Source organism: Equus asinus, chromosome 13, assembly GCF_041296235.1.
Source record: "Equus asinus isolate D_3611 breed Donkey chromosome 13, EquAss-T2T_v2, whole genome shotgun sequence".
NCBI classification, from domain to species: Eukaryota; Metazoa; Chordata; class Mammalia; order Perissodactyla; family Equidae; genus Equus; species Equus asinus.
In genome coordinates, this window is record NC_091802.1 from 28,386,125 (window position 1) to 28,412,368 (window position 26,244).

A 26,244-nucleotide genomic window follows, 5' to 3' on the forward strand; every position below is an offset into this window, starting at 1 on the left:
AGTTCTATGTTAAAAAAAAACTACAATGAGGTATCACCTTACACCTGATAGAATGGCTATAATTAAAAAGACAAGAAATAACAAGCGTTGGAAAGGATGTAGAGAAAAGGGAATCCTTGCACACTGCTGGTGGGAATGCAAAAAATAGAAATACCATATGATCCAGCTATCACTACTGGGTATTTATCCAAAGAACATGAAATCAACAATTCAAAGAGATTTATGCAGTCTTACGTTCACTGCAGCATTATTCACAATAAAGTAAAGTAAAGACATGGAAGCAACTCAAGTGCCCATCAACAGATAAATGGATAAAGAAGATGTGGTGTGTACACACACACACACACACACACACACACACACACAATGGAATACTACTAAGCCATAAAAAAGACAAAATTGTGCCATTTGTGACAACATGGATGGTCCTGGAAGGTATTATGTTAACTGAAATAAGCCAGACAGAGAAAGACAAACACCATATGATTTCACTCATGTAGAAGATAAACAAACACATGGATAAGGAGAACCGACCAGTGGTTACCAGAGGGGAAAGGGGTACGTAGAAGGGGAAAGGGGTAAAGGGGCACATATGTATGGTGGTGGATAAAAACTAGACTATTGCTGGTGAATACAATGCACTCTACATAGAAACTGATATATAATAATGTACACCTGAAATTTACACAATGTTATAAGCCAATATGACCTTAATAAAATAATTTTTAAAAAACAGTACTTTAGGGTCATTGTAAAGACTAAATGAGTTAATATATGTACAGCTCTCAAAAGAGTTTGACACTTAGTAAATGTGCAATTAAGGTTAGTTGTTATTGACATCATCTATCGAAATTACAAATGTGTATACCGTATAACCCAATAATTTCATTTCTAAGAATGATTAAGTGTAAAGTGAAATGAACAAGTTTATTCAATGAGGCATTATTTGTCCTAGCAAAAGATTGCAAACAACTTAAATGTTACCAAGAGAGGACAGAGGAGTGATTAAAGTATGGTACACTCATACAACGGAATACTAAGCAGCCATAATAAAGAATAAGTTCTTCATGTACAGTTATAGCACAATCTCTAGGAAATACTAAGTAAAAAAACAAAAACAAAAAAAAACCCATGGTACCGAAGAGTAAGTGTGTCACACTAACATTAATTTTAAATTCCAAGGGGTGAGCAGTAGAAGAAGAACATATAAATGTACATGCTTGTTGAAAGAAAGGAAAGAAAAAATAACATGTAAAAGCTCCCAATAGGAAGAGACTAAGATGTATGCAATGCCTATCTTTGACTCCTCAAACTCTTGGTGAAACGATGCAAAAGGTATTGACAATCAACATAACCTGAAAGTCAGATAAGTCCTGTAAAATGTTATGCAAGGCAATGTAGTGATCAAAACAAACAAAAACTACTATTTCAGATAGCTTGCATTTCTTCCAATAAAAGAGAACGTCTACGACATATATTACCATGCTGGAATATTATTTGCAATGTATTTAAGATGCCAAACAATTTAGAAGTTAAAAAGAAAACCATTACAATTAAGAGAAAAGGAAAACCTTCCTTTTCCTTTAAAGACATAAAGTTCCTACTTAAATCATCTAAATAAATAAAAGATGCAATTTTCACAGTTAATGTCAAATAGACTGAAATTTACCACGAATTCCAAATTGGCTAAAATATAAATTTATTTGTCTCAAACCAAAATTTTAAAATAAACCCACAATAATCCCACTCTGACTTTCTTGATAATTGTATATTTAGGATTAGTGTAATAAGTAAATTATTATCTGCTTATAAAGTTTCAAAATAGCATGATAAAATTGAGGACCAAACAAAGCCAAATAAATACTTACCATACCACAAGATTAACAAACAGTAATTTTGCACCTAGAACACTACCGATATGACTGTGGCCAGGCTGCTTCTGCTATCACTATGAATAATCACCTTATAGGCCCTGACCCATAATTTAATTTATTATGATAAAAGATAATCTTATATAAGATATTATTTTATTAACAAAAGACAGAAATATATTTTATCTAATATTTATTATTTTATTACGGTGTAAAGGATATCATTCAAACCCACAGACCTTCTCCCTCCAAATCGCCATACTTTACCTGTGAAGTTTCCATTATATTGTTCCTTGTTCATTGCTACACGTCTCTGGTCACAATTTTTTCCATTCTCTGCCATTTCATAGATCAATAACTCTTGAGGAGCTAATAAAGCAAAATAAAATCCAGTGATAGATTTTATACTTCTGGTTTGCATCTAAGACTGAATACAGAAACAACATGGCAGTAATACCCCACATATGATTTAAATAATGTTTTTACACTTTTCTCTTTTATAATCAAGATTTGAATAATTTGTATAGAAACTACCTAACAGAGGTAGTAAAATTATAAAAGCCATGTAATTGTAACCTTTTCCAAACAGCTATTCCAGTGATTTTCCAGATTAAAATTTGGAGGCAATTTGTCCACAGAAGTAGTATATCAAATACTAGCAGCTTCAAATATTGATAAGCAATATGGTCTAAAGTCTATCTAATTTATAATTTAATATCATACACACTATCTACTCAAATTTTACCAATCTTTCACAGTCATTTTAGCATTATTATAAAAAAATGGATTATATTACCAAACATGTCAAAAATGCTGACACACAGATCCAAGACCAATTTTATTTAGGAAACAATTCTACTGAAAAAAAAAAATGATATGGGCATAATAGGTAAAATTTTTTAATGCTTAAGATAAGTTAAATATACTCTTTATACCATGCTTCAGAATACAGGTATAGGTGTAAATTTCTACTTTAAATCTCTGTATTACAACATATAAATTATGGGGACATATCATTCTACACAAAAACACCAGACTGCCTGTGACTGTATGATTCTTTCCATGTGTTAGTAAAACAAATCTTTCTATTCAAAAAGCACATCACTTCAATAAGTCTACAATGCTGAGTCCTTAATATACTTTGCATATCAGGAACCCTGCTAGACTTGTACTGAGGTGATTAGAATATGATATGGTCATGGGTTCAAACTTACTATACTTGTTAGTTGGAGCTATTTCACTCCTTGACTAAAATTCTACCTATAATTACTATTCTCAAAATTTATGTCTCATAAAGGAAAATAAGTGAAAGACTATCTAAAAAGATTGAAAAAAGAGCATACATTCATCACTGCAACAGAAGGTCTCTTCTTTTAGACACAATCCATTTGTGGACATCTTTGCCTTCATTTCTCAATAAGCAAATAAACATACAGAGAATTAAAATATAGACTTCCATTAGCATAGATGCTAATAAACATATAGAGAATTAAAGTATAGACTTCCATTAGCACAGATGGATAGTCTGGAGTAGATGATTACAAGATTTAAAGACTGAAAATCTGGATTTGTATTCCAGATTTGCCACTAACTAGTTGAGTGATCTTGACCAAGTCTCATTTTTTCTAGACCTTGATTTTCCAGATTTACAAAATGAGAACAAAAATCCTCACTTTCACAGGGTTGATGAAGATGAAAGAGAGTGTGTATGTTTGGGCACACACATGTGTTTATAAGTATAAATGGCAATACATCAAAAGGGCAGGAGGCATTTGAAGCAGTAAACCTAGAAACTGCCTATACTACAAAAACTACTTCATAGCACATGCCTCACTGCTAGAATATCAGTGTCTTTCATTCAACACTCATGTAAAAAGCTCTGAGGTCTGTAATGGGCACTGAAGATAAAAATATGAATGAGACAAGGTCCCTGTCCTCCAGAGGGTCAGTCTGGTAGCCAGATGAGCACAAGACTTCAATTATAATATAATACAATAAAATAGATATACAGTACATAACTTAATGGGAAGAAAACAGGTTTTAGAGTCTAACAGAACTGGGTTCAAACCCAAACTTCACAAGTATCTACTCTATGACGTTGGGCAAGTTTCTAAATCTCTCTAAACATCAATTTCTCTAACTCATAAAATAGAGATAACACAACATATATCAAAGGGTTACTATGAGGATTAAATGAGGTAATATATATAAAATAATAATATATTGTCTCACCTTTCCTATGAACTCAATATATACTAGTCACGATGAGGAGGAGGAAGAAAGTACGGGAAAAAGTAGGGGAGCTCAGAAGACAATATATTCGAAGAGTTCACAGAAGTTGAAACTTTGATTCTGCAAACTTAAATCATACTTCTGTGAAGATGTTTTCAAAAGACAATATAGCCCAAGTAATTACAAAAAAAGAAAGATGATGGGGGTTGGCCCCGTGGCCTAGTGGTTAAGTTCAGCACGCTCTGGTTCAGCCGCCCAGGTTTGGATCCCAGGGGCACAGAGCTGTACCACTCATTGGTGGCTATGCTGTGGCAGCAACCCACATACAAAACAGAGGAAGACCGGCACAGATGTTAGCTCAGGGCAAATCTTCCTCAGCAAAAAAAAGAAAGATGAAGTTATTTTGTGAAAATCTCTAAGACCAGAGCATCACAATAGGTTCACAAAATGTAAATCTATTCCACAAATCATGTTTTCTGGGTTTTACTAATAAAGTTAACTGAGGATATTTGAAATGGACCATATAATAAAGGAGTTAAAGATTTTCCATCTTCCAATCATTCAGCTTGAAGCCATACTTAAGTTGTGTAAATATTTCAAACTGTATGGGTTCATATTCAGCCAAACTCTATAGGCAATTCATTTTAGGGATGAACAGCCATTCACCTACATCATAATAAATCAAATTTAATTAATTTGTGGTAAAAAGACAAACAAGGCACAAAAGGGCTTGTGTTATGATGAAAACATTCTAAAACCTTTCCCCCTGCAAAACACTGTGATAATTGAGCTTATTTCCCCCGTTGTACTCTTTCCTATAGCATCACCTTTAAGATATAAAAGGAGTTTCAAGCATAACAACTTGAGTCCATTGAGTTCTTACTTATAACAATGGTATTATGCAATTATTCGAAGATGTTTTAAAAGATATTGCAACATGAATTTTCATTTGAGCAAATAATGTGTTCTTACACAATATGCTAAAAAAGAAAATAGCCTATTGACATTTCCTACTCAAAAACTTCTCTAGAAAACAAATTAGTCTGGAATTTTGTTTTGTAAGAAATAACCTAGGGAACAAAGTTATTTTCTTTTAATCAGTCTGCTTCTTCAAAAACAAAATAAATTCATTTTAAAAACAACTTGTGAAAAATTTTCGCCATTCCCAAAAGAAAGAACTACAATATAAAGCCAAACATTCAAAGTAAAGAATTACTTGTGTTCTAAATAGTTAAGCTTATAAAAGCAACAAAACTTTCTTGAATTGTAATCATTTTTGAAAATATCTTACACTATTACTTGTCTTTTAAAATTCCCTTGAAAACATCCTTAATTCCTTCGTCCCCATTTTCCTCCATCACATATACACTTTGCAATGTTGCAATGCCTCTGGAACAATCTCCATTCTTAAGGTCTGTCTGATCAGCTCAACGTAGCTGGAGAAAAATCATACAACTGCACAGCCACTTTAAATTCATGAATTCATTCAACAGATATTTATTAAGTCCTTACTATGTGATGGTTACTACTTGAGACGCCAAAGCTCAAATTTCAAATTGATGCTCATTCCTACTAACAAACTTTTTTTCACTCTAACAATTACCTCATTCCTTGTTCTCTCTCTTCAAACTTTTTCCCTTCTTACTCTCAGGCACTGACTTTGTTTCATTTTTTCATCAAGAAAGCAGACGGGGAATTCTCCAGTCTTTCTATTACTAAACCTACTAAATTGTCTACACCTTTACCCATGTTAGCCTTCTTCTTCTCTTTACAACTGGGGCAGTGTCCTTTACCAGCAAAGGCTATCAGGTCAATACACATTCTGTATATCATCCCCACTCACTTTCTCAGAGACTTAGCTCCTTCAGTTATCTCTTTCTGTGTCATCAATCTTCCCCCCTTACTGGATTAGTCTCATGAGCAAATAAGCATTAGCCAGCATTTCCCATTTCTCAGTCCTTTTTTATAGACAGATTTCTCAAGAGTTGCTTACATAGACAGAGTCTCCCCTTCCTCATCACCAAATCTCTGCCCAATCCATTGCAATATAACTTTTATCCCAACAAATCAAAAGAAACTGTTTTTGTCAAGGTCACCAATGACGTCCACATTGCCAAATGCAATGGACACATCTTAATGAACCTTTTACCTTCACTCAACACAAATAACCACTCCCTTTCTCGAAATACTCTCTTTTCTTTCTATTTCTCTGGTCAGTCCATTGACAGCTCCTCCTGCCCCACTTCCTGGAGTTCTTCAAAGCCTGGTCCTAGGCTTCTTTTTGTGTTTTCTTTTTACTTGTTTATTTACTAGGTTATGATAGTTTACAACATTGTGAAATTTCAGTTGTATTATTGTCAGTCATCTCATAGGTGCGCCCCCTTCACCCTTTGTGCCTTCCTCCCACTGCCCTTCCCCCTGGTAAACACTAAATAGTTCTCTTTGTCCATGTGTTTCTCTTCCACATGAGTGGAATCATACAGTGTTTGTCTTTCTCTATCTGGTTTAGTTCACTTAACATAAGGTCCCTCAAGGTCCATCCATGTTGTTGTGAATGGGACAATTTTGTCATCTAAAAGAGGAAACTTTTTGTGTTTGATTTACACTCTCTCCCTAATGATGCCATCTATTCACACAGCCTTAAATATCCTCTACAATTCTCTCTCTTTCAGAAGTAGAATGATGTTCGATGTGACAATGGTTTATGAATATTCTGTAAAAATAAGTACAATCATAGAGGAGATCTTAGCATTCAAGCCTATCCTACCCCTATAATTCACAGATAAAGAAACTGAGTCTCAGAGGTAAACCTTCAGCCATGACTTGTACAATGTTACAGAACAAGTTAATGACAACCTGGAGGTAGGACCCAGATACAGGGTGGTCTCAAAATAGTAGGAAGTACATTTACCCATTGGTAAGATACCCCCAATCCCAAAACTAAATTTAAGATGATTTTTCTGAGAATTTTGAAAGAGACAAGTTCAATGAAGAGAAGTGAGGTAGGTAATATAAGAGCTGGTCCATAAATATGACTTAAAAGTTGAAAGCTCAACTCAATTCTCATCAAGTTGGTGTACGGGTGGGTGTGAGTTTTCTATGTTAAACTAGGAGGTATTACTAGACTGGGATAATAACTGTACAATTATTAACTATACTGGATGAAAAAAACAATTTAAGGTGGCTGGTTCTATGATAAAAGCAAGGTTCAATAAGACAAAAATGGTAAATATATCTCCAGGATAGTGCAGCAGACTTACAAATCTCGTATCTATGGGGAACATAGCACCATGACTATCACAGGCCTTTGATTATCTTGCCATCCACCTTTGTTTGACTGAAAGATCACCAAATAATACTTTGATTATAACCTGGTTTCCCATGTAGATTAGTCTGAACTGCTTTTACTGAAAATACTTCTGACACGCAAGGTGTGGGTTTTTTCCACACCAACGACCAATTTTGCAACTCTCCAGACACCACCTGGGTTTCCCTACAGTTCAATTCAATTCTAACAGTAACTACAGAGTTAGCATCAGACTACATAGGCTTAAGGGCTCAGTTCCACAAGACTTCTCTCACTTCAGATGCCAGTCTCAAGGATTAGGTACCCATCCTTCTGTCCAACTTGGCTAGAAAGTTGGGAGTTCCCTCAACCTTCTCTGTTCAGTTCGATAATTTACTAAAACTCAGGAACTTAGGAAAACAGTTTACTTACTGTTACTGATTTACTATAAAGGATACAACTCAGGAATAGCCAAATGGAAGAGATGCATAAGGCAAGGTATAGGAGAGGGGTGTGGAACTTCCATGCCTCTCTGGGACACACCTCCTCCCAGGACCTCAATGTGTTCACCAACTTGGAAGCTCTCCAAACTCCATCATTTAGGGGATTTATGGAGGTTCTATTATGTAGCCTTGATTGATTAAATCATCGGCCACTGGTGAGTAACTCAATCTCTAACCCCCTCTCCTACCCAGAGGTCAAAAGTTCCAAACCTCTAAGCATGCCTTGGTCTTTCTGGTGACCAGCCCCCATCCTGGAGGTATCCAGGGACCTGCCAAAAGTTGCCTCACTAGAACAAAAGATGCGCCCATCACTCAGAAAAATTCCAAGAGATCTAGGAGCTTTGCGTCAGGAACCAGGGACAAAGACCAAATATATATTTCTTATTATGCCACAAGTACTCTATAAGGAGAGAATACACTTGTTATGGGCTGAATTGTGTACCCTCTCCCCTAAAAATTCATACACTGAAGCCCTAACCCCCAATAAGACTGTATTTGTAGTTGGGGCCTTTAAGAAAGTAATTAAGGTTAAATGAGGTCATAAGGGTGGGGCCCTAATCCAACAGGACTGCTGTCCTTATTAGAGGAGAAAAGAGATATCAGAGACCTCTCTCTCTCCATGCACACAGAGGAAAGGCCATGTGAGGACCAACAAGAAGGCAGCTGTCTACAAGTCAGGAAGAGAGGCCTCATCAGAAATCAACCCTGCTAGCACCTTAATTTTGGACTTCCGGCTTCCTGAACTGTGAGAAAATAAATTTCTGTTGTTTAAGTCAATCAGTCTCTGGTATTCTGTTATGGTAGCCCTAGCAGACTAATATAATGCTGGTTAGTATAAACAATGAGAACCAGATCACAGGATAGTAATATTTCTCTTGGTAAAATTAATAAATTAGTATTCTGGCTTATGAATTTGGTTAGATAATTTCATCCTCTGGACTTCATTCAGATATATGTTTACTACTTCAAATTTCTAAAGTACAAAGCTGAGGATCAGACACTGAAATATGGCATCTATACCAAGATCCAGATGCCCTGAGTGGACTTTACCGTGTAAGCCAGCCTATCTTTTATCCAAGAAATACCCTATATACTTCACTGCATGTGTTTTCAAATTGCAACAGTGACTACTTAATCTAGCATCAACATACCCTGTTAATCTTACTCATTATCATTTTCATCATTATATAATGATCAATTTTATAGAGAAACAGGAGAAACTGGTGCCCCAAAGCTGCCAATATATCTTGATTGATTTGAGACCAAATCAGGGCAAGCAGCATTTGGACTAGGTATTTCACCTGTACTCCACACTCTAGGACTGAATGCATCCACTGTATTCTCCTTCTGTTTTTCCTCCCAGCTGAAAGCAGCTTAATTTCTTTGGAGCTAAAAGAATCCTACCAAAATCACTTACTAGTGCATGACCTTGGGTAAGTAATTTAAGCCTTTGCACTTGAGTTTATTTGTAAAATATCCCCATTCCTATTTTCACGTCATCCTTAAATGTTTTTTGTGTTGCTTTGGGGGACTCTCAGTAATTTAGTTTCTCTACTTCAAGAGAAGTTATATATAATTGTCCTGCACAGTGACTGGCACTTAGCAGGCACTTAAGGTTAGCTTCTCCACAGCTTTTTCATGAAAGCCACAATTTTCAAAAATAATTGTAGTGAATATTACCTTGAGTATTCACCTATAGGCACTTGTTTTCCATATTTCTATAATATAAAAGAGCCTGCATAAGTGGTTTCCACAGAAGCATCCACAGAATCAGAAAATCTTAGTATGTTATGTTGCACAACAAAAATGAATTATGTTTCATCAACCCAAACATTTTGAAAAGTACTAAAAGGACAATCTGTTAAAAATTATTATGGGGTTGGGGCTGGCTTTGTGGCCGAGTGGTTAAGTTCAAGTGTTCCACTTTGGCAGCCCAGGGTTTGACCTGTTCGGATCCTGGGTGCGGACATGGCACCACTCACCAGGCCGGGCTGAGGCGGCGTCCCACATGCCACAACTAGAAGGACCCACAACTGAAATATACAACTATGTACTGGGGGTATTTGGGGAGAAAAAGGAAACAAAAAATCTTAAAAAAAATGTTTATTATAGGGTAAAGGCTCTAGCCTACGTAGCTAAGGTAAGATGAAGTAATCATTTTTAAGGACAGTCACTTTTCTCAGTTCAATGAAGTAGCATTAATTTTAGAAATCTGTGATGAAACAACGTCAGTCAGATTCCTAGATGTGAGAATACACCCAAAGTACTCCCAGCCTGTTTAAAGGATTGAAATCTCCTCAAACAGGAGATTTTACACATATTCTAACACATATTCCTGACATTCAATGGAGCTTACGTTGCAGCGAGAATGTTGTAATGTTGATTTTAACAACATGCTAGATCTAAGTTAGTTTTGTTTGTAAGAATGCAGTTGTTGAATAAACTTTGTAGATCTGCGGATGGGATAAGAAGACAAAAATAGGAAAGAAACAACTCAAACATCAAATAATGATTTTCACTGTCAAGATGTATCTGGATACAAGAAATACTTCAAAACGCTGTAAACTAGCAGATTTTAAATACAGCTCAAGCATTTAAAATAAAAAGTTGATATTAAAGCATGTGCAGTTTTTTATTTGTTTCTGGCAGAAGCGCTTAGAAAATACTGCTAAAAACAGCTCACAAAGGTTCTTTGTAGGCTGTACATCCAGTGCTAAGACTATAATACTCCATTCATTTTAAACACTTGCTACACTTGAAATGCAAAACAATGTGAAACTAAATCACTGTGAGTTCCCCAAAGCAACTCAAAAACATTTAAGGATGATATGAAAATAGCAACTCCCTGAGTAATATAAGAGTTATTGGAGAATTTAACCGGATGAAAAGGAAAAGAATATAAGAGCAGTGAAGCCATTGATTCTAATTTTCCTGGCCACTATATTCCAAAATCAAATGAACATACTTCCTTTATTTTTTTCTCACTTCCTCTTGAGAAAATCATCTATCCAAATGATTCTACTTTCTCACAAAATTATTGTCAGCTTTCCCAATAGAACACATTATTCTTCATACAAGGCATACAAAGACAGTCAATTTGAGTATTACACCCTTCAGTAACCTTTCTTGCTGTCAGAAGTGTGCATCCTTTTTAATTGGATTATTTAGTACATTCAGTCACACACTACTCCAAAAATAGCTGTAGATTTCCTTAAAACTATTAAGATTAAAAAATTGCAATTTATTCTTGGAAACTTAATAAATAATTTAAGCTAAGGGTAATATATCTTGATCAGTGAGGCTTTATACTTGTGCAAGGGTAGAAAGCCAAAGATAATTCAAAAAACCATGCACAATATCAGAGTAACTATCGGATCATCTGACTCTCAGAGTCAGAGAGTATCTACCAACATGATTGTGACAGTTTAAGAATGTGTTCTCTGACCGATTAGTGGTTACCAGAGGGAAAGGGGGTTGGGCGGTGGGCGAAATGGGTAAAGGGGCACACACATATGGTGACGAATAAAAATTAGACTATTGGTGGTGAGCACAATGCAGTCTACACAGAAACTGGTAAATAATAATGTACAACTGAAATTACACAATGTTATAAACCATTATGAACTCAATAAAATAACTGGAAAAATAAAAGAATCTGTTTTCTGAAAATTCATTATTTGAATGAGAACATACGAAAAAAATTCCTTGAATCTTTTTGAGTTTTCTAAAGTCTTGGGGAATTAGACAAATTAAAACGCCAAGTTAGTAGACAATTTAAAAGCATTCAAAATCTAAATAAGTCTCCCAATAATGGGTTAGCAGGTTATCAGGGTATATATTTCTGGCCTAAAATGTCCCTCAACTTAATTGAGTGAAGTGTAAAATGCATTCAACTCATCACAGTCTTCTAATTGTTGAAAAAGGCCACTGCTCCAGATCTGATTTTTAATTAGATAAAATTTTAAGTAAAAATGCAAATTTTAAAAAGATACAATCTGGATGACACTTGAGGGACTCCCTTTTTGAGAGTCTGATAGGTTTTGCGGAAGGTTTCTTAATCTCTCACTTCTAATATGTAAAAATACCATTTTACGCTTCTTTGTGTAAAAACATGATTTTATTTTCATGGGAAAAAATGCATAACATAAAATTACAGCTTGAAAAATCTCATTTCTCATTTTCTCTCAATCTCCTTCTAAATGTTCAATCAGTTTTTCATAACCAATACAGTCTTAGCAAAACATTTCCACCAAAAAGATGGGGGAGTAAGTAAGGTCAAGAATTAAGATAGCTCTTTCATCTTGGCTGCCGACATGCAATCCACACTGAGGAAGACCCAGAAACTTCGGGGCCATGTAAGCCATGGTCAGGGTTGTATCAGCAAGCGCCAGAAGTACCCAGCAGGCTGGAGCAATGCTGGTGGCATGCATCACCACAGGATCAACTTCAACCGCATTACTTTGGGAAAATTGGTATGAGGCATTACCACTTAAAGAGGAACCTGAACTTCTGCCCAGTTGTCAATCTTGATAAACTGTGGACCTTGGTCAGTGAGCAGATACAGGTAAACGCTGCCAAAACCAAGACTGAAGCTGCTCCTATCATTGATGCAGTACAATCTACTACAAAGTTCTGGGGAAGGGTAAGCTCCCAAAGCAGCCTGTCCCAAAGCAGAAGAGCTGAGGAGAAGATTGGGGGATGGGGGGGGTGTGCTGTGTCCTGGCAGCTTGAAGCCACATGGAAGGAGGTTCATTAAATGCTAAGTGCTTAAAAAAAAAAAAATTAAGGGGGCTGGCCCAGTGGCACAGCGATTAAGTTCGCACGTTCCGCTTCTCGGCGGCCCAGGGTTCACTGGTTCAGATCCTGGGTGTGGACATGGCATCGTTTGGCAAAAAGCCATGCTGTGGTAGGCGTCCCACATATAAAGCAGAGGAAGATGGGCATGGATGTTAGCTCAGGGCTAATCTCCCCTCCCCCCCCAAAAAAATTAAGATAGTAAAAGAAGTAACAGTCATGAGTTGGGAGATTTAGAATATCACTTTATGTCCCTGATTCTCTTTCCTCATCCAGTTATCAGGCACATGGAGTAAACGATTGCCTTTATTTTCTTCCTATTCTAATAGTCTAAGAATTCTACCCAGCCCAAGGCTGGGATTTTGGATTATGTAATAATAACTACTTCTGTATAGTGATTTATAGTTTACATATAGATTAGCTAAGATGATGCTAACAACCCTTTGTAGGGAACAGTTATTTTTATCCTTGCTTTCTACAAATGAGAAATTGAGGGCTCAAAGGGCCCCAAAGAGCAATTCAGCAGCATATAAATGGCAAAGTGAGAGTTCAACCTTACACAAAACCAAATTCAGTGCTTCTTCTACTACACAAAACAGTTGGTGAGAGCATTTTCAATTCTCACCAAGGAAACCTGGAGTCACAGATTAAAAAAGACAAAAAAATAGTCCCAAAGGTTTAGCTTGTCCTGGTATTTACAAATGTTCCTCATTACTAGAATTAAGAGAACACCCATCTCTATTGATTCTCACTATTTAAACTGACAGTCATGAAAATCAGATGACTTTACCTTTGTCTCTTTTGTCATTTCTTTGTAGGTTATTACTGTTTCTGTATTTCTCTGATGAAATTTTAAATTCAGATTGCTTAATAGACCTCCCTACTTTATTACCCCTAAATACCTGGGAATATAAACTAGCCTATACAAGTAGTTAATAACACAATAAGTTTGATCACAGAATATTTTCAAATGACAAAGGTACATACTTCAGATTAGTTATAGCAAAATGAAGAATTTGATTCAGATAATTCTAAAATTTATGATCTATGAAACAGAATTTTTTTATTATCCACTATTTGGGAAAATACTAGAACCTACCACATGTTCTCCATCTATTAAAATAGTAGCAATGTCTCCACTCCACTCATTAAGATGGATAACTGGAGATAACTGTGGGTACTTCGGTGATTCAACACTTACTGAGACCAGAATTATTGCAGCACTTTTGAGACTGTTGAACTGTCATTCTTTGCCCACTTTAAAGGCTACTTTGGGTTTCATTTTCTCTTAAATATTAAAAAGCTTCCCAATAATATTCACTAAGGACCTTTACTTCTATCTTAAGAAAATTAGAACCGAGTAGATAAATTATGGTGTAATTATTTGTATCAACAAATTCTTAGCATCCAAATGGCTTCATGATAGGATTCTATAAATAATAAACTAACACAGTGCTCTTGGAAAATGTAAATTAGACTTTTCAGTAATGTTTATTATGTGAAGTCAGGTACATGTACTAGGAACTCTCAACCCTTCCTCTCCATAAAAACTAGATTGGACATATTCTTTGAGATATCACTGGTCTCACAAAGGGAGAGGGAGTCTTCAAGGTCCCCTTCTCTCCCTCCAAAAAATAAGCAAACTATACAACAGACCCAGAGAGACTGGATGGTCCAAGAGTGAGGGTGGTTGTGAGGCATGGTGTGAACAGAAGGGAACCTAAGCAATGGGAAGGAAACTAATAGGAGCAACTGGCAGTTGGGAGGGCCAAGGCCACCCTGAGACAAGATTCCTATAGCAACATCTCTGTAGGAAGACTGAACTGTGGAGGTGGGAGACTGAATTTGTGACTTTCTCTCTGGACTAAAACCCATGAAGAAAAACAGACTACGTCACCCCAAAAATGCCACTTTGGCATGTTGAATATTTTGAATTAAAGGGACTTAAGAAATGGCAGGTACAAGAAGGACACTCTGACTCTCCTTTTTCTTCCTAAAAGCAGAAGAAAAAACTCCTATAAGAAAGGTATCCTCCCTGTACCAAGAGGAAGGCAGACATTCTTATCACCAGAGATGGGGAATTTGCTGCTGATAAATCTGTACAAATAAACCCTGTTAATCTAACCCTTACATCCCTCACCATTTACTACCCTTAGCCCAAACCTCTTTGTCTTATTAATTCTTGACAAATTTATTGTTTCTTTGTCTAAAAGGTAAAAAAGTTCCCTTCTCTGGTCACTTCTTCAGGTCCTCAATCTCTTGTGAAGACTCCCATTTACAAGTAAAAAATTTAGTAAAATTTGTATGCTTTTCTCCTGTTAATCTGTCTTATATCAGTTTAATTCTTAGGTCCAGCCAGAGACCCAAAGAAGGTAGAGAATTTTTCTTTCCCTACACCTACAAGGGCCGCTGATGTGGTCCCAAGTCAGAGGTGCCTTTCTAGCTCTACACAGAAGTAGAAGCTAACTCTCTTTGCAAATTAGGTACACTGGACTCCCACAGAATAAAACCAATAAATAAACTCACAAAGGTACTAGAAAGCAAGCCATTATGAGCATAGAAACCCCCCATCTCCTACCCCTTCAGAAGGACAAGAAAAACTGATATTAGAGATTCAAGTGCAGAATAAATATATTATAGAATAGCTATGTATAAAATGTTTACAGAACAAAGGACGCAATTACAAAGAAGAGCACACAACAAAAACTATCACAACTAAATAAATTTGAAGGGAAGAAAAGCAAATGGAACTTCTAGATACAAAAAATATTTAACTGTTGAAATTAAAAATCAATGGATGGATTAAACAGCAGTTCAGACACAGATGAAGTGAACCTGATGAGCTATCCAGGGAATTTATTAAGACTGCAGCAGAGATAAGGGGGCAAACAAGCAAATAAGAGACACAGAGGACAGAGTGAGAAGACCTACCACTATTTAATTGGAATCCCAGAAGAATAGAAAGCATGGAAGAAATGTAAATTCAAAAAGATACAGGCCTAAAATGACCAGAATTGGAAACACGAAGGCCTAATTTTTCCAGAAATGAGTCCATCGATCTAGGAAGAACAATATATGCCAAGTAGAACAAATAAAAATAAATCCTATCCAGAAACACTGCAACTAAACCACAGAACACTAAAGCAAAGAGATCCTGATCTTGAAAGAAATAAAAAAGAAGGGACAGATTGCTGAAAGTGGAAGAACAGTTAGAATGAAAGCAGAATTCTCAGCAGCAACAATGAAAGCCAAAAAACAACAGAATAACATCATTAGATTTTTGAGATAAAATTGCTAGTCTAGAATTGTGTGCCCAACAAAATAAAGACATTAATAGTAAGCAATAAATGAGGGAGTTCACCACCAGTTCTGCTGAAAAAAGAAATTTCTAAACAATATTCTGTAAGAAGAAAGCAATATGGGGCTGGCCCAGTGGCGCAACAGTTAAGTTTGCACATTCCGCTTTGGCGGCCCAGGTTCGCTGGTTCAGATCCTGGGTGTGGACATGGCACCGCTTGGCAAAAGCCATGCTGTGGTAGGCGTCCCACGTACGAAGTAGAGGAAGATGGGCACGGATGTTAGCTCAGGGCCAGTCTTCCTCAGCAAAAAGAGGAGGATTGGCAGCAGATGTGAGCTCAGGGCTAATGTTCTTAAAAAAAAAAAAAGAAGAAGAAAGCAATAATCCCCCTCATTGGCTGACATATAATAAGAAATGTAGAAAAATAAAATGGTAAAGGTAAAGGTAAATAAAAACAAGTATTGTATAAAATAATAAAAGTGTCTAATTTGTGACAGTTTTTAAAAGTACTGAAATTTGGACAATGGTATATAAACCAGGAAAAGATAAGAGCTAAAGTATTCTAAAGTTGGGGACCATAAAAATAGTACTTGATGGAAACAAGTCCAAATAGTCCAAATGTGTCAATAATCAAAATAAACATAAATAGATTAAACTCATCACTTTAAAAACAGACTGCAAGTTAAGTGAAATAAGCCAGACAGAGAAAGACAAACAACATATGATTTCACTCATGTGTGGAGGATAAACTAACACATGGACAAAGGAACAGTTTAGTGGTTACCAGAGGGGAAGGGGGTTGGCGGTGGGTACAAGGGGTGAAGGGCACATTTATATGGTGACCGACAAATAATAATGCACAACTGAAATGTCACAATGTTATAAACTATTATGACCTCAATAAAATAAAAATTTTTTTTAAAAAACACAGACTGCGAATTGTGTTTTTTAAAAATCCATGCTTTTTTATAAGGACATAGAAAGAGAAAAGACAAAAGTCATTATTAGGGACACAGAATATAATGATTAAATGTTCAACTCACCAGGAAGATATAACAATTCTAAACTTGAATGCACCTAATAGAATACAGTATCAAAATTTATAACATAAAAATTGATAAAAATACATGCAGAAATGGATAAATCCAAGTTATACCAGCAGATTTCAAAACAACAGTTAATTATTGACATTTCAAAGCAAACAGAAAACAGAACAAGACATTTAGCAAAGACAGAAGATTTTAATAATACAGTTAAGAAATAAAATGTAGGGAGGGATAGGTATAAGATTCAGCATCTCATAATTAGAGAATATAGATTTTTTCATAAGCCACTTATCATGATTAAGCAAAGAAATGTCTCAACAAATTCCAAAGAATTGACATCATACATCACATTCTCTGATAACCCAGAAATTACATCGAACTTTAGTAACAAAAATATAAAATCTGTATATATTTAGAAGTTAATGCACATAGTTCTAAATAACTATGGGCAAAATAAGAGAAAACTGAAAAATGCTCAGAACTACTAGAACCAATAAGTGAATTTAGCAAGGTCACAGGATAAAAGGTCAAAACCAATGCTCTTTCTATTACATACTTGGAATAAACAATTTGTTAAATTTTTAAAAATTTCATTTACAATAGCATCTGAAAACATGAAATACTTAGAGCTAAGTTTAGCAAAATACATACAAGACCTATTCTTAAAAAAATAAGAAAAGAAATTACAGAGGACCTAAGTAAATGGGGAAATATACATGTCCATCCTTTGGAAGACTCAATATTGTTACTATCGCAATTTCCCTCAAACTGATATATAGGTTTAATACAATCTCAATCAAAACTCAAGCAGCCTTTTTTTTTTAAATCAAAAGTGACAACTGCATTCAAATTTATATGGAAATGCAAAGAACTTAGAGTAGCTAAAACAATTTAGATAAAGAGCAAGGTTGGAAGACTTGCACTAATTGGCTTCAAGACTTACTATAAAACTATAGTAATCTGACAGTGTGGGTATGGCAAAAGGACAGCCCTAGATAAATGGAACAGAATAGAGAATACAGAAATAGACTCACATACACAGGGTCAATTAATTTTTTTTTTTTTGAGTAAGATTAGCCCTGAGCTAAATCTGCTGCCAATCCTCCCCTTTTTGCTGAGGAAGACTGGCCCTGAGCTAACATCTGTGCCTATCTTCCTCTACTTTATACATGGGATGCCTACCACAGCATGGCTTGCCAAGCAGTGCCATGTCCACATCCGGGATCCGAACCGGCGAACCCCAGGCCGCTGAAGCAGAACGTGCGAACTTAACCACTGCGCCACCAGGCTGGCCCCAGGGTCAATTAATTTTTAACAAAGAAACAGGCAATTTAATGGTAAAAGGAAAGTATTCTCAACAAATGGTACCAGAATAACAATATTCTTATGAAAAAATGAACATCGACTCATCTCTCCTATGCAACAACTGATTTGAAATGGATCATAGGTCTAAATGTAAGAACTAAAACTATAAAGCTTCTAGGAAAAAAACAGGAGAAAATCTTTGCAATCTTGGGGTAGACTAATATTTCTTAGGACTTAAAAAGCATGCACCCATTTAAGAGAAAAAATTAATAAATTGTACTTTATCAAGTTTAAATACTTTTGCTCTTTGAAGCACATTGTCAAAAAAACCAAAAAGGTAAGCCACAGAATGAGAGGAAATACTTGCAATACAAATATCTGCCAAAGTTCTTGTATTCAGAGTATATACATCTCTCTCTATAAGTCATAGTAATAAATAATGAAGGTACGTTGTATAGGTATGGAGACAGACAAACAGATCAAGAATCAGAAAAGAGGGCCCCTCAAAAGACTCTTGTCATTTGGAACTCTACAAGACAGACATGGCAAGATAGATCAGTGGGGAAAGGAGAGACTATTCAAATTGGTTATCCATACAAGAAAAGAAACTTTGGATCCTTACTTTGAACCTTGCGCAAAATTCAGTTCCAAATAGATTGAAGATTTAAGAGTCAAAAAGCAAAACTTTTAGAAGAAAACATAAATACCCTTCTGCTTTGGGGAAGGAAGGATTTCTTAAGACAAACAAAAGAGCTATCCATGAGGAAAAGACTGGTAAATTGGACAACATGAAATTAAAAATTAAATTCATCACAAGACATCTTAAGCGAAAAGATAAACCAGAGAAACACATAACTGAAAAGGACTAGTAGGCAGATTATATATAGAGTTTAAAATATTAAGAAAAAGACAAATAACCCTACAAAATTAAAACAGGCAAAAGACATGAAGAGGTATTTCATAGCAGAAGAAATACGTATGGCCAACAATGAAGATATCTACTTGACTTCACTGACAATCAAAAAATATAAATCAAGATCACAGTGAGATACCATTTGTATCCATTTATCTTTTGTCGTATAACAACTTAGCTCCAAACCTTAGTGAGTTAAAAACTCATTCAATATTTCTCATGATTGTATTAGTTAGGTTGGGCAGTTCTGGTGTGGGCTAGCTTGGCTCTTGGGCGAGGCAGGTCTCAGCTGGGGTGCCTTGTCTTTGCTCCACATGGTCCCCTATGCCCCAGCAAGTTAGCCTGGACGTTTTTCACACAGTGCATTCAGTGTTCCAAAGAGCAGTAAGAGAAGACAGGCCCCAATGTGTAAGTGCTTTTCAAGCCTCTGCTCGTGTCACAGTTGCTAATGTCCCCTTGGCTAAAGCAAGTCATATAGCCAAGGACAGAGTCAAGGAATGGAGTAACAGACTCTAGAAGTAAAATCATATTGCAAATGGATATGCATACAATGATGAGAAGAATTTGTGACCATTTTGCAATCCATCTACTTAATTTTACAATCCATCACACCATTCTTACACGTATTCCTTTGGCAAAAATTAGGAAGGATGACAACAGCAAAGTCTGGGAAACAACTTGTAAAACTGAATATTGGCATACTCTAATGCTAGCAACTCTGTGCCTATGTAAATAGCCAAAAGAACCTCTTGCACATGTGAAGAGTTGATATGTAAAATAGTATTTTTAGCAACATTGGTCTTAAAAAAGCTATAAACAACTCCAATGTCTATTGTCAGGAGAAAACATAAGGAAATTCAGGTACAGTTACACAATGAAATATTATATAGCAGTGAAAATGAATTGTTCATTTACTCATTTAATATTTACTGAGTACATACTATGTGCCAGGCATAGTTTGAGATGCTAGAGACAGCAGTGAACAAAAATTCAAACACACATCAGATAGTGAGAAGTGCTACAGTGAAAAATAAAGAAATTTGGTATGTGTACATATGTATGTGTTTGTGTACAATTTTTAACAGGGTGGATAGAGAAGCTTTCTCTGAGAATTTGACCTTAGAGAAGAGCCATGAAAAAATATGAGGGAAGAGTGCTGTAGGTAAAGAGAAAAAAAAAAGTGCAAAGACTTTGAGGCAGGAGTCTGCCTGGCATGTTTCACTTACCAATAGTTATTAAGGTTACTGATAAATTCAAATATTTAAATTCTTAAAAATTATAGAGATTTGTAGATATAGAGATCCTAAGGATATCTCTATGATTATCTAAGAAAAACTAAAGAAAATTGCTCCACCCCATAGAAACAGTATGAAAATCTCCTACAAAGAGATCTTAAACTTATTAGGGGCAGGAGAACCTTCTATATTCTCTTGATTAAATGCTTTTGGCAACTTGGAGACCTGAAGGTTTTCTGGAAGGAACCAGACTCAACAATGAGAGAAGTGGCTGGTCAGATCAACTAATTCAACTTTACTGGACTTTATTTTGTCCTCATCTAGACCACAGAACAGCACTTGACAGAGGTGACCATTTCTTAAAAGAATTCTAAATAAGTAAAAACCTTCACATGCTTTATAATATATATATACTACATAAGAGAAAAAGTGAAAACTCTTGCTCCCCTCTGCCCCTCATCTGTCTAGTACTCTCTCCGCTAGATGTAACTACTTTTTATTAGTTTTGTGTATCTCACCATTCTTTCTTCAAACACTCCTTAGTCTCATTTGCCAGCTCTCTTTTATCTCACCTGGGCCCTCTCTCCTTCCTTATGTCCCCAAGTGACTTATGTGATTCCAGAGTTTAAAATACTAGCCTAAATTTGTATTTCTAGTCCTGACCTCTAGATTTGTACACCTAATAGCACCACTTGGATGATTCCTAAGCATCTCAAATTTAACATGCCTCTTCTTCCCTATCCCAATCAGCCTTCTCATAACAAACCTGGTCCTCCCCAAACCTTCCCTCTCCCAGTACTTGGCCCAACCATCCACCCAGTTACTAAATCCAGAAGCCTAGTCATCCTTGACTCTTCTCATTTCCTTATTCCACACATCTAATCCAAGACTCAGTCCTACTCCAAATATATTTAGTATCCACCCACACTGCTCTCCATTTCTTTGCCACCTTTCTAGTTCAGGCCATCTTCTTCTCTCACTTGGACTACTGCAAAATGGACTCCTAACTTCTTTTTCCATTTCTATTCTTGTCGCCTTCAATTCATCCTCCACATATGAGCAAGATTGAACTTCTTATAAATCATATTATTCCCTGCTTGAAATGGTAGAATGACTTCCTATTGCACTCAAAATTAAATCCAAACTCACTCCCATGGCCTGCAAAGCTCTACACAACCTGGACCATGAGTATGCTTCCTACCTCATCTCACGTTCCTGTATTCCAGGTGTACTGTGCTAGAGCCTCAAATAGGCACATATCCACACTAACTCTCTCTCAGACCCTTGTTTGTTTCCTTCATAACATTTATTACACTATGTTTATTCTTTCATTTCTGTATTTATTTTTTTCTCTATCAGGCTCCTGACTAAAATATATGCTTTTGTCTTTGTTTCCCATTGTTTTCCCCAGAACCTGGTAAAAGGCCTAGGACACAAGATATTTGTTTACTGATTGGATGAATGAACAAATACAGTAGATTTCAGTGCTAAAAGATCTTTCCATGCAAGAAAGTTAAGTGCTAGAAGACATCATTAAACATCAAATTCCCAAATTTTAATTCTTAAATTCTGTGTTAAGGTTTACACAGATAATGTAAACTGTTAACAATAATACAGAAAAGGGGGAAAGCATGGCCTACAATGCCTCATTTGGTTAAGAATCCCACATATGTTGTAAAATATTCACAAAATGAAATATACATATATATTTATTTATTGAAATTTCATTAATAATAAACAAACAATAATCGAGTAAGCAGCAACAGAAAGACATGATTTCCAAAGAGGGTTGGGGAAAAGTTGTTAGCAACTGCTCGGCAAGCTACATGATGATAACGATGATAGCAATCATGGTTAACTATATGCCAGGCACTGTTCTAAATACTTCATTTATCTATTTATAATAAAGGTACTGACTTCATTACCTAGGAGGAAACTGAGATAGCAAGAGGTTTAAGTAACTAGCCCAAAGGTTGCACAGCAGTAGAGCTGGAATTTGAACCAAGGTAATCTAGCTTCATAGCCCTGGCTCTTAACACTAGCTACCTTGTCCTTCCAGAAAAATCTATAAAGACCAAGGTTATTATTAAAGAACCTTGAGAACAAGAGAAAACATCACAATGAACTACTGAAAAGATTATGTATTTCTGGACAAGGCCAAACTCTTTAGCAACTGTAGTTAGACCAGCTGGGGTAGGATTACTCAATGGGTTGCCCTTGCTTAATTTAAAAATGCCTTAAGCTTTAAGTATCATCTTTTACCTGACACAGAAAAGTATCTCCTGTTCAAATTTCTAAAACCTTAAAGGAGCATAATATTTTAAAATGAGCTTTAAATAAGGGTTTATATAATAGATAATATCAGTTCAGCAAACTCTATACAAAGTTGCTTTCCCAGACAAAATAAGGAGTTTCTTGAAGCAATAAACTCTTTAGAAATTTAACCCCCAGGGGCTGGCCCCGGGGCTGAGTGGGTAAGTTCCCAGGTGCTCAGCTTCCGGTGGCCCAGGGTTTTGCCAGTTTGAATCCTGGATGTGGACATGGCACCGCTCATCAAGCCATGCTGAGGCGGCATCCCATATGCCACAACTAGAAGGACCCACAACTAAAATATACAACTATGTACTGGGGGGCTTTGGGGAAAAGGAAGGAAAAATAAAATGTTCAAAAAAAAAAAGAAATTTACCCCCCCAAATATTTGCAAGTCTTTGTGAAAGCAGATTATTAACTAACATAGCAAAAAACAAGTTATCACTTCAATTCATCCAGTTTGTTTCAGAGTTTACTCAAGATTCTCTCATCTGGAGTTTATTTCCATACCAAAAAGAGAGAGACACCAACAAAGAGCACTTGGACAAAACAGCAATGATAATAAGCACCTGGCACTATAATCTCCAAGAAAGGGGAGACACTAAACAGGTTTTGTGAAAATCAATGGAAGCAAAGCATCCCCAAGAAGACAAAGAATTAACTTTTCTACAGTGGTTATTTACCCAGAATGAAATAATTAGAGAAATGACTACACAGATTACCAGATAATTAACATAACAGAATATTAAAATTACAAGCAGCTTGGGGAAAATTTTTTAGCAGGAGCAAAGAAATTAATAGTTTCTTCCTACACATTAGTAACAACATTCGCTTAGCAGAAACACAGGTTACAAAGATCCTCTCTGTCTTTTCCACTTGCCAGAAAGAAGACACCTCGATACCTGATAGTAAAGAAGCATGATTTCAGAATAACTGTTCTGAAGACTAGAACTAATTTTCTTGTTCTCTTTCCTTATTCCATTCCACTGCAAATCTTGCCAAGCACAGTGTTTTTGTTTTCCTAGAACTTACAAGGCTAAATCAGCTAAAAAGGGAAAAAAGTATACACACAAATATATAGACTCCTTTAATACATAACAGAAAGCATTTTCATGCAAAACAGGAAATATTACCAAAGCATATGAAGACGCCCGGAGACAACCTTGGCAGAACAGAAGGAACACTTAGGACCTCATTTCCAGTTCAGATTCTGGCACAACCTAGGCCATACGACCTCAGGCAAGCCAATTACTGATTGTTTCTGGGCCCCAATTTTCTCCTCTGTTAAATGAGAAGAATCTAACTATAGGTTCACAGAGGTTGCTTCAAATTCTAAGTATTTCTATCAGTAGGTTTCAATGAAATGATAGTTTCTCACTTAATAAAAGTAAGTAAGGCTACTTCTAACCTTTAGTTAACTATACATAAGCACCAAAATCTTCAGCTTCCTTTGCACTTGGAAATTCTTAAGTGACAATACATGATGACCAAGATGGATCAGATTTAAACTCCCAAATGCAAAACTATACTCATTTTCCAGTCACCCACTTATTAACCAAGATGACTAATTCAGTGGATTACAGCACCAAACTACTACTGGTTAGCTTTTATTGTGTTCAAAAGTAGGGCAAAGATCATCTCAGAAGCGCATGTAATAATATCTTTGGGTAAATAACAGAGTATAAAACAACAAATTTTGAAATTACGCAAAGTATTCGGCACTGATATATTGCCAGCTTTCAGAGTAAAATGACAATATAACCATTTATATAGCAATTTCACATTTACTACCTCACTTAATCACTGTGACAATACTAAGAAGTAAAATGAGCAGTACTTGTTATCAACACAGTCCAGATCAGCTCAGAAAGTTGGGTAACCTGCCAACCGTCATTCAACAAGTGTTGGAGCCCAGACTTCAATCCTGGTCTTCTGATTTAAAGTTTAATGATCTTTGAAATCCTAAAAAGTGGTAATTCAAGCCAAAGGCAGGAAGAAGTTGGAAAAATAAGAAAATTTGGATAACCGGTCCCTGGATAACTGAATTGAGCAAAAAGAATATAAGATCAGTTTTGGCCATTATAAAGTCAATAAGCAAATTTACCAAACGTTAAAACTAATGATAACATCTAATTTATATAATTCTACATCTCAAAAATCTTGTCGCTTCATTTCAAAGACAAGTGTGAAAAATTTTTCTAACTCACAACTAAGAACAATACATAAATTAAACAACAAATGATTAAACTAGCTATAGGTAAACTGCTAAAAGACATTAAATCATTTACTGAAGTATTTCAGAAACAGTTATTCTGGAATGTGAGTCACAGAAATTAAACTGTATTAATCAAGGAGGATATATCTTTCAAAGGAATAGTCAGTGTTTTAAAATAATACAGGCAAAGAGGTAAAATATAAAAGATTTCTACTATAGAGTCATTTCACACCTATACAAATTGGCCACAGTTGTCTGGGAACCATCATCTCTCTTCCAAAGGTCAATAAAAACATAATCTAGAATGAATAAAGTTTTGCCTAGTAAATAATAATTTTTCACTATCATCATTTATGCTAAGAATACACAAGTAAAATCAGAACAAATGATAATACGATTAAAAGGTAGTAGAGTCGGAACATTAAATTCTCTATCATTACAACACTAGAAACACTTGCACAAGCTTCACCAAAGGATCTGTGCAATCTGTCTACAAAATTTCTTACAAGCCCCAAAGTAGAACTGAAAGACACTACAGTTAGGAAAAGGACCTATGTTGCTGAGATAAGTAAAGAGTGCCAGAGCCAATATATTATGAGATCTTAGCACGGAGTTGCAGGACAACAAAAGATAATAGTGTAAAACCTACTGGAGGTCACATGTAATCTTAGCAGTGTTGATACAGGGCCACATATGGCTTCCTGGAGTTCTAGAGATTAAGCCGACCCTCACGTTTTATTGCAAATACTTCCACTGTAATGAAATACAGGGGTCGGAGGAGTCAGGGATTTGGAAAAGGCAGAGGACACTATTCCTCATGAAAGCAGTGGCAGATACGTGAAGGTCCTCTGAAGAAGTCTACGGAGCGAAGGCCCCATTCTCTTGGCCATCAACGCTTTAGACGGCACTTGCACGCCTGAATTTTCTTTAAAAGAGGATACATTTAGCATCATATGGTTGCGGAGGGCAAGAACCCAAACTGACAGATCCTGAGAAAGAGCTTGGTCATCAGCAGGGAAGACCTTCTCCATTAACACTAAGGTCCTGGACACCTGGGAGGAAGAGGTGATGGATATTCTACAGAAGCTTAGAACGGCTTCCAAGTCTGCGGCGTAAAGAGCGAATGGTGGGGAGTCCAGTGTATGGGTTCAACGTACCGGTGGCCAACCATGGGGAGCTGTCCCAAATAACCCGACTACCGCCAGACTGAGACATCCAGAGTCAGCAGCGCCCAGC

General features: G+C 36.1%; 1 protein-coding gene across 2 annotated transcripts in view; it reads right to left on the reverse strand.

Moving 5' to 3' along the window:
- The window catches only part of VMP1 (vacuole membrane protein 1), a 124,307-nt gene that overhangs the window by 97,664 nt on the left and 399 nt on the right, over positions 1-26,244 (reverse strand). For both annotated transcript variants that reach the window (XM_014856968.3, XM_070482873.1), the window contains exon 2: positions 2,139-2,240. In XM_014856968.3, the coding sequence (XP_014712454.1) occupies positions 2,139-2,214 (76 nt within the window). In that variant the 5' untranslated portion in view covers positions 2,215-2,240. The remainder of the gene's footprint in view (positions 1-2,138; positions 2,241-26,244) is intronic.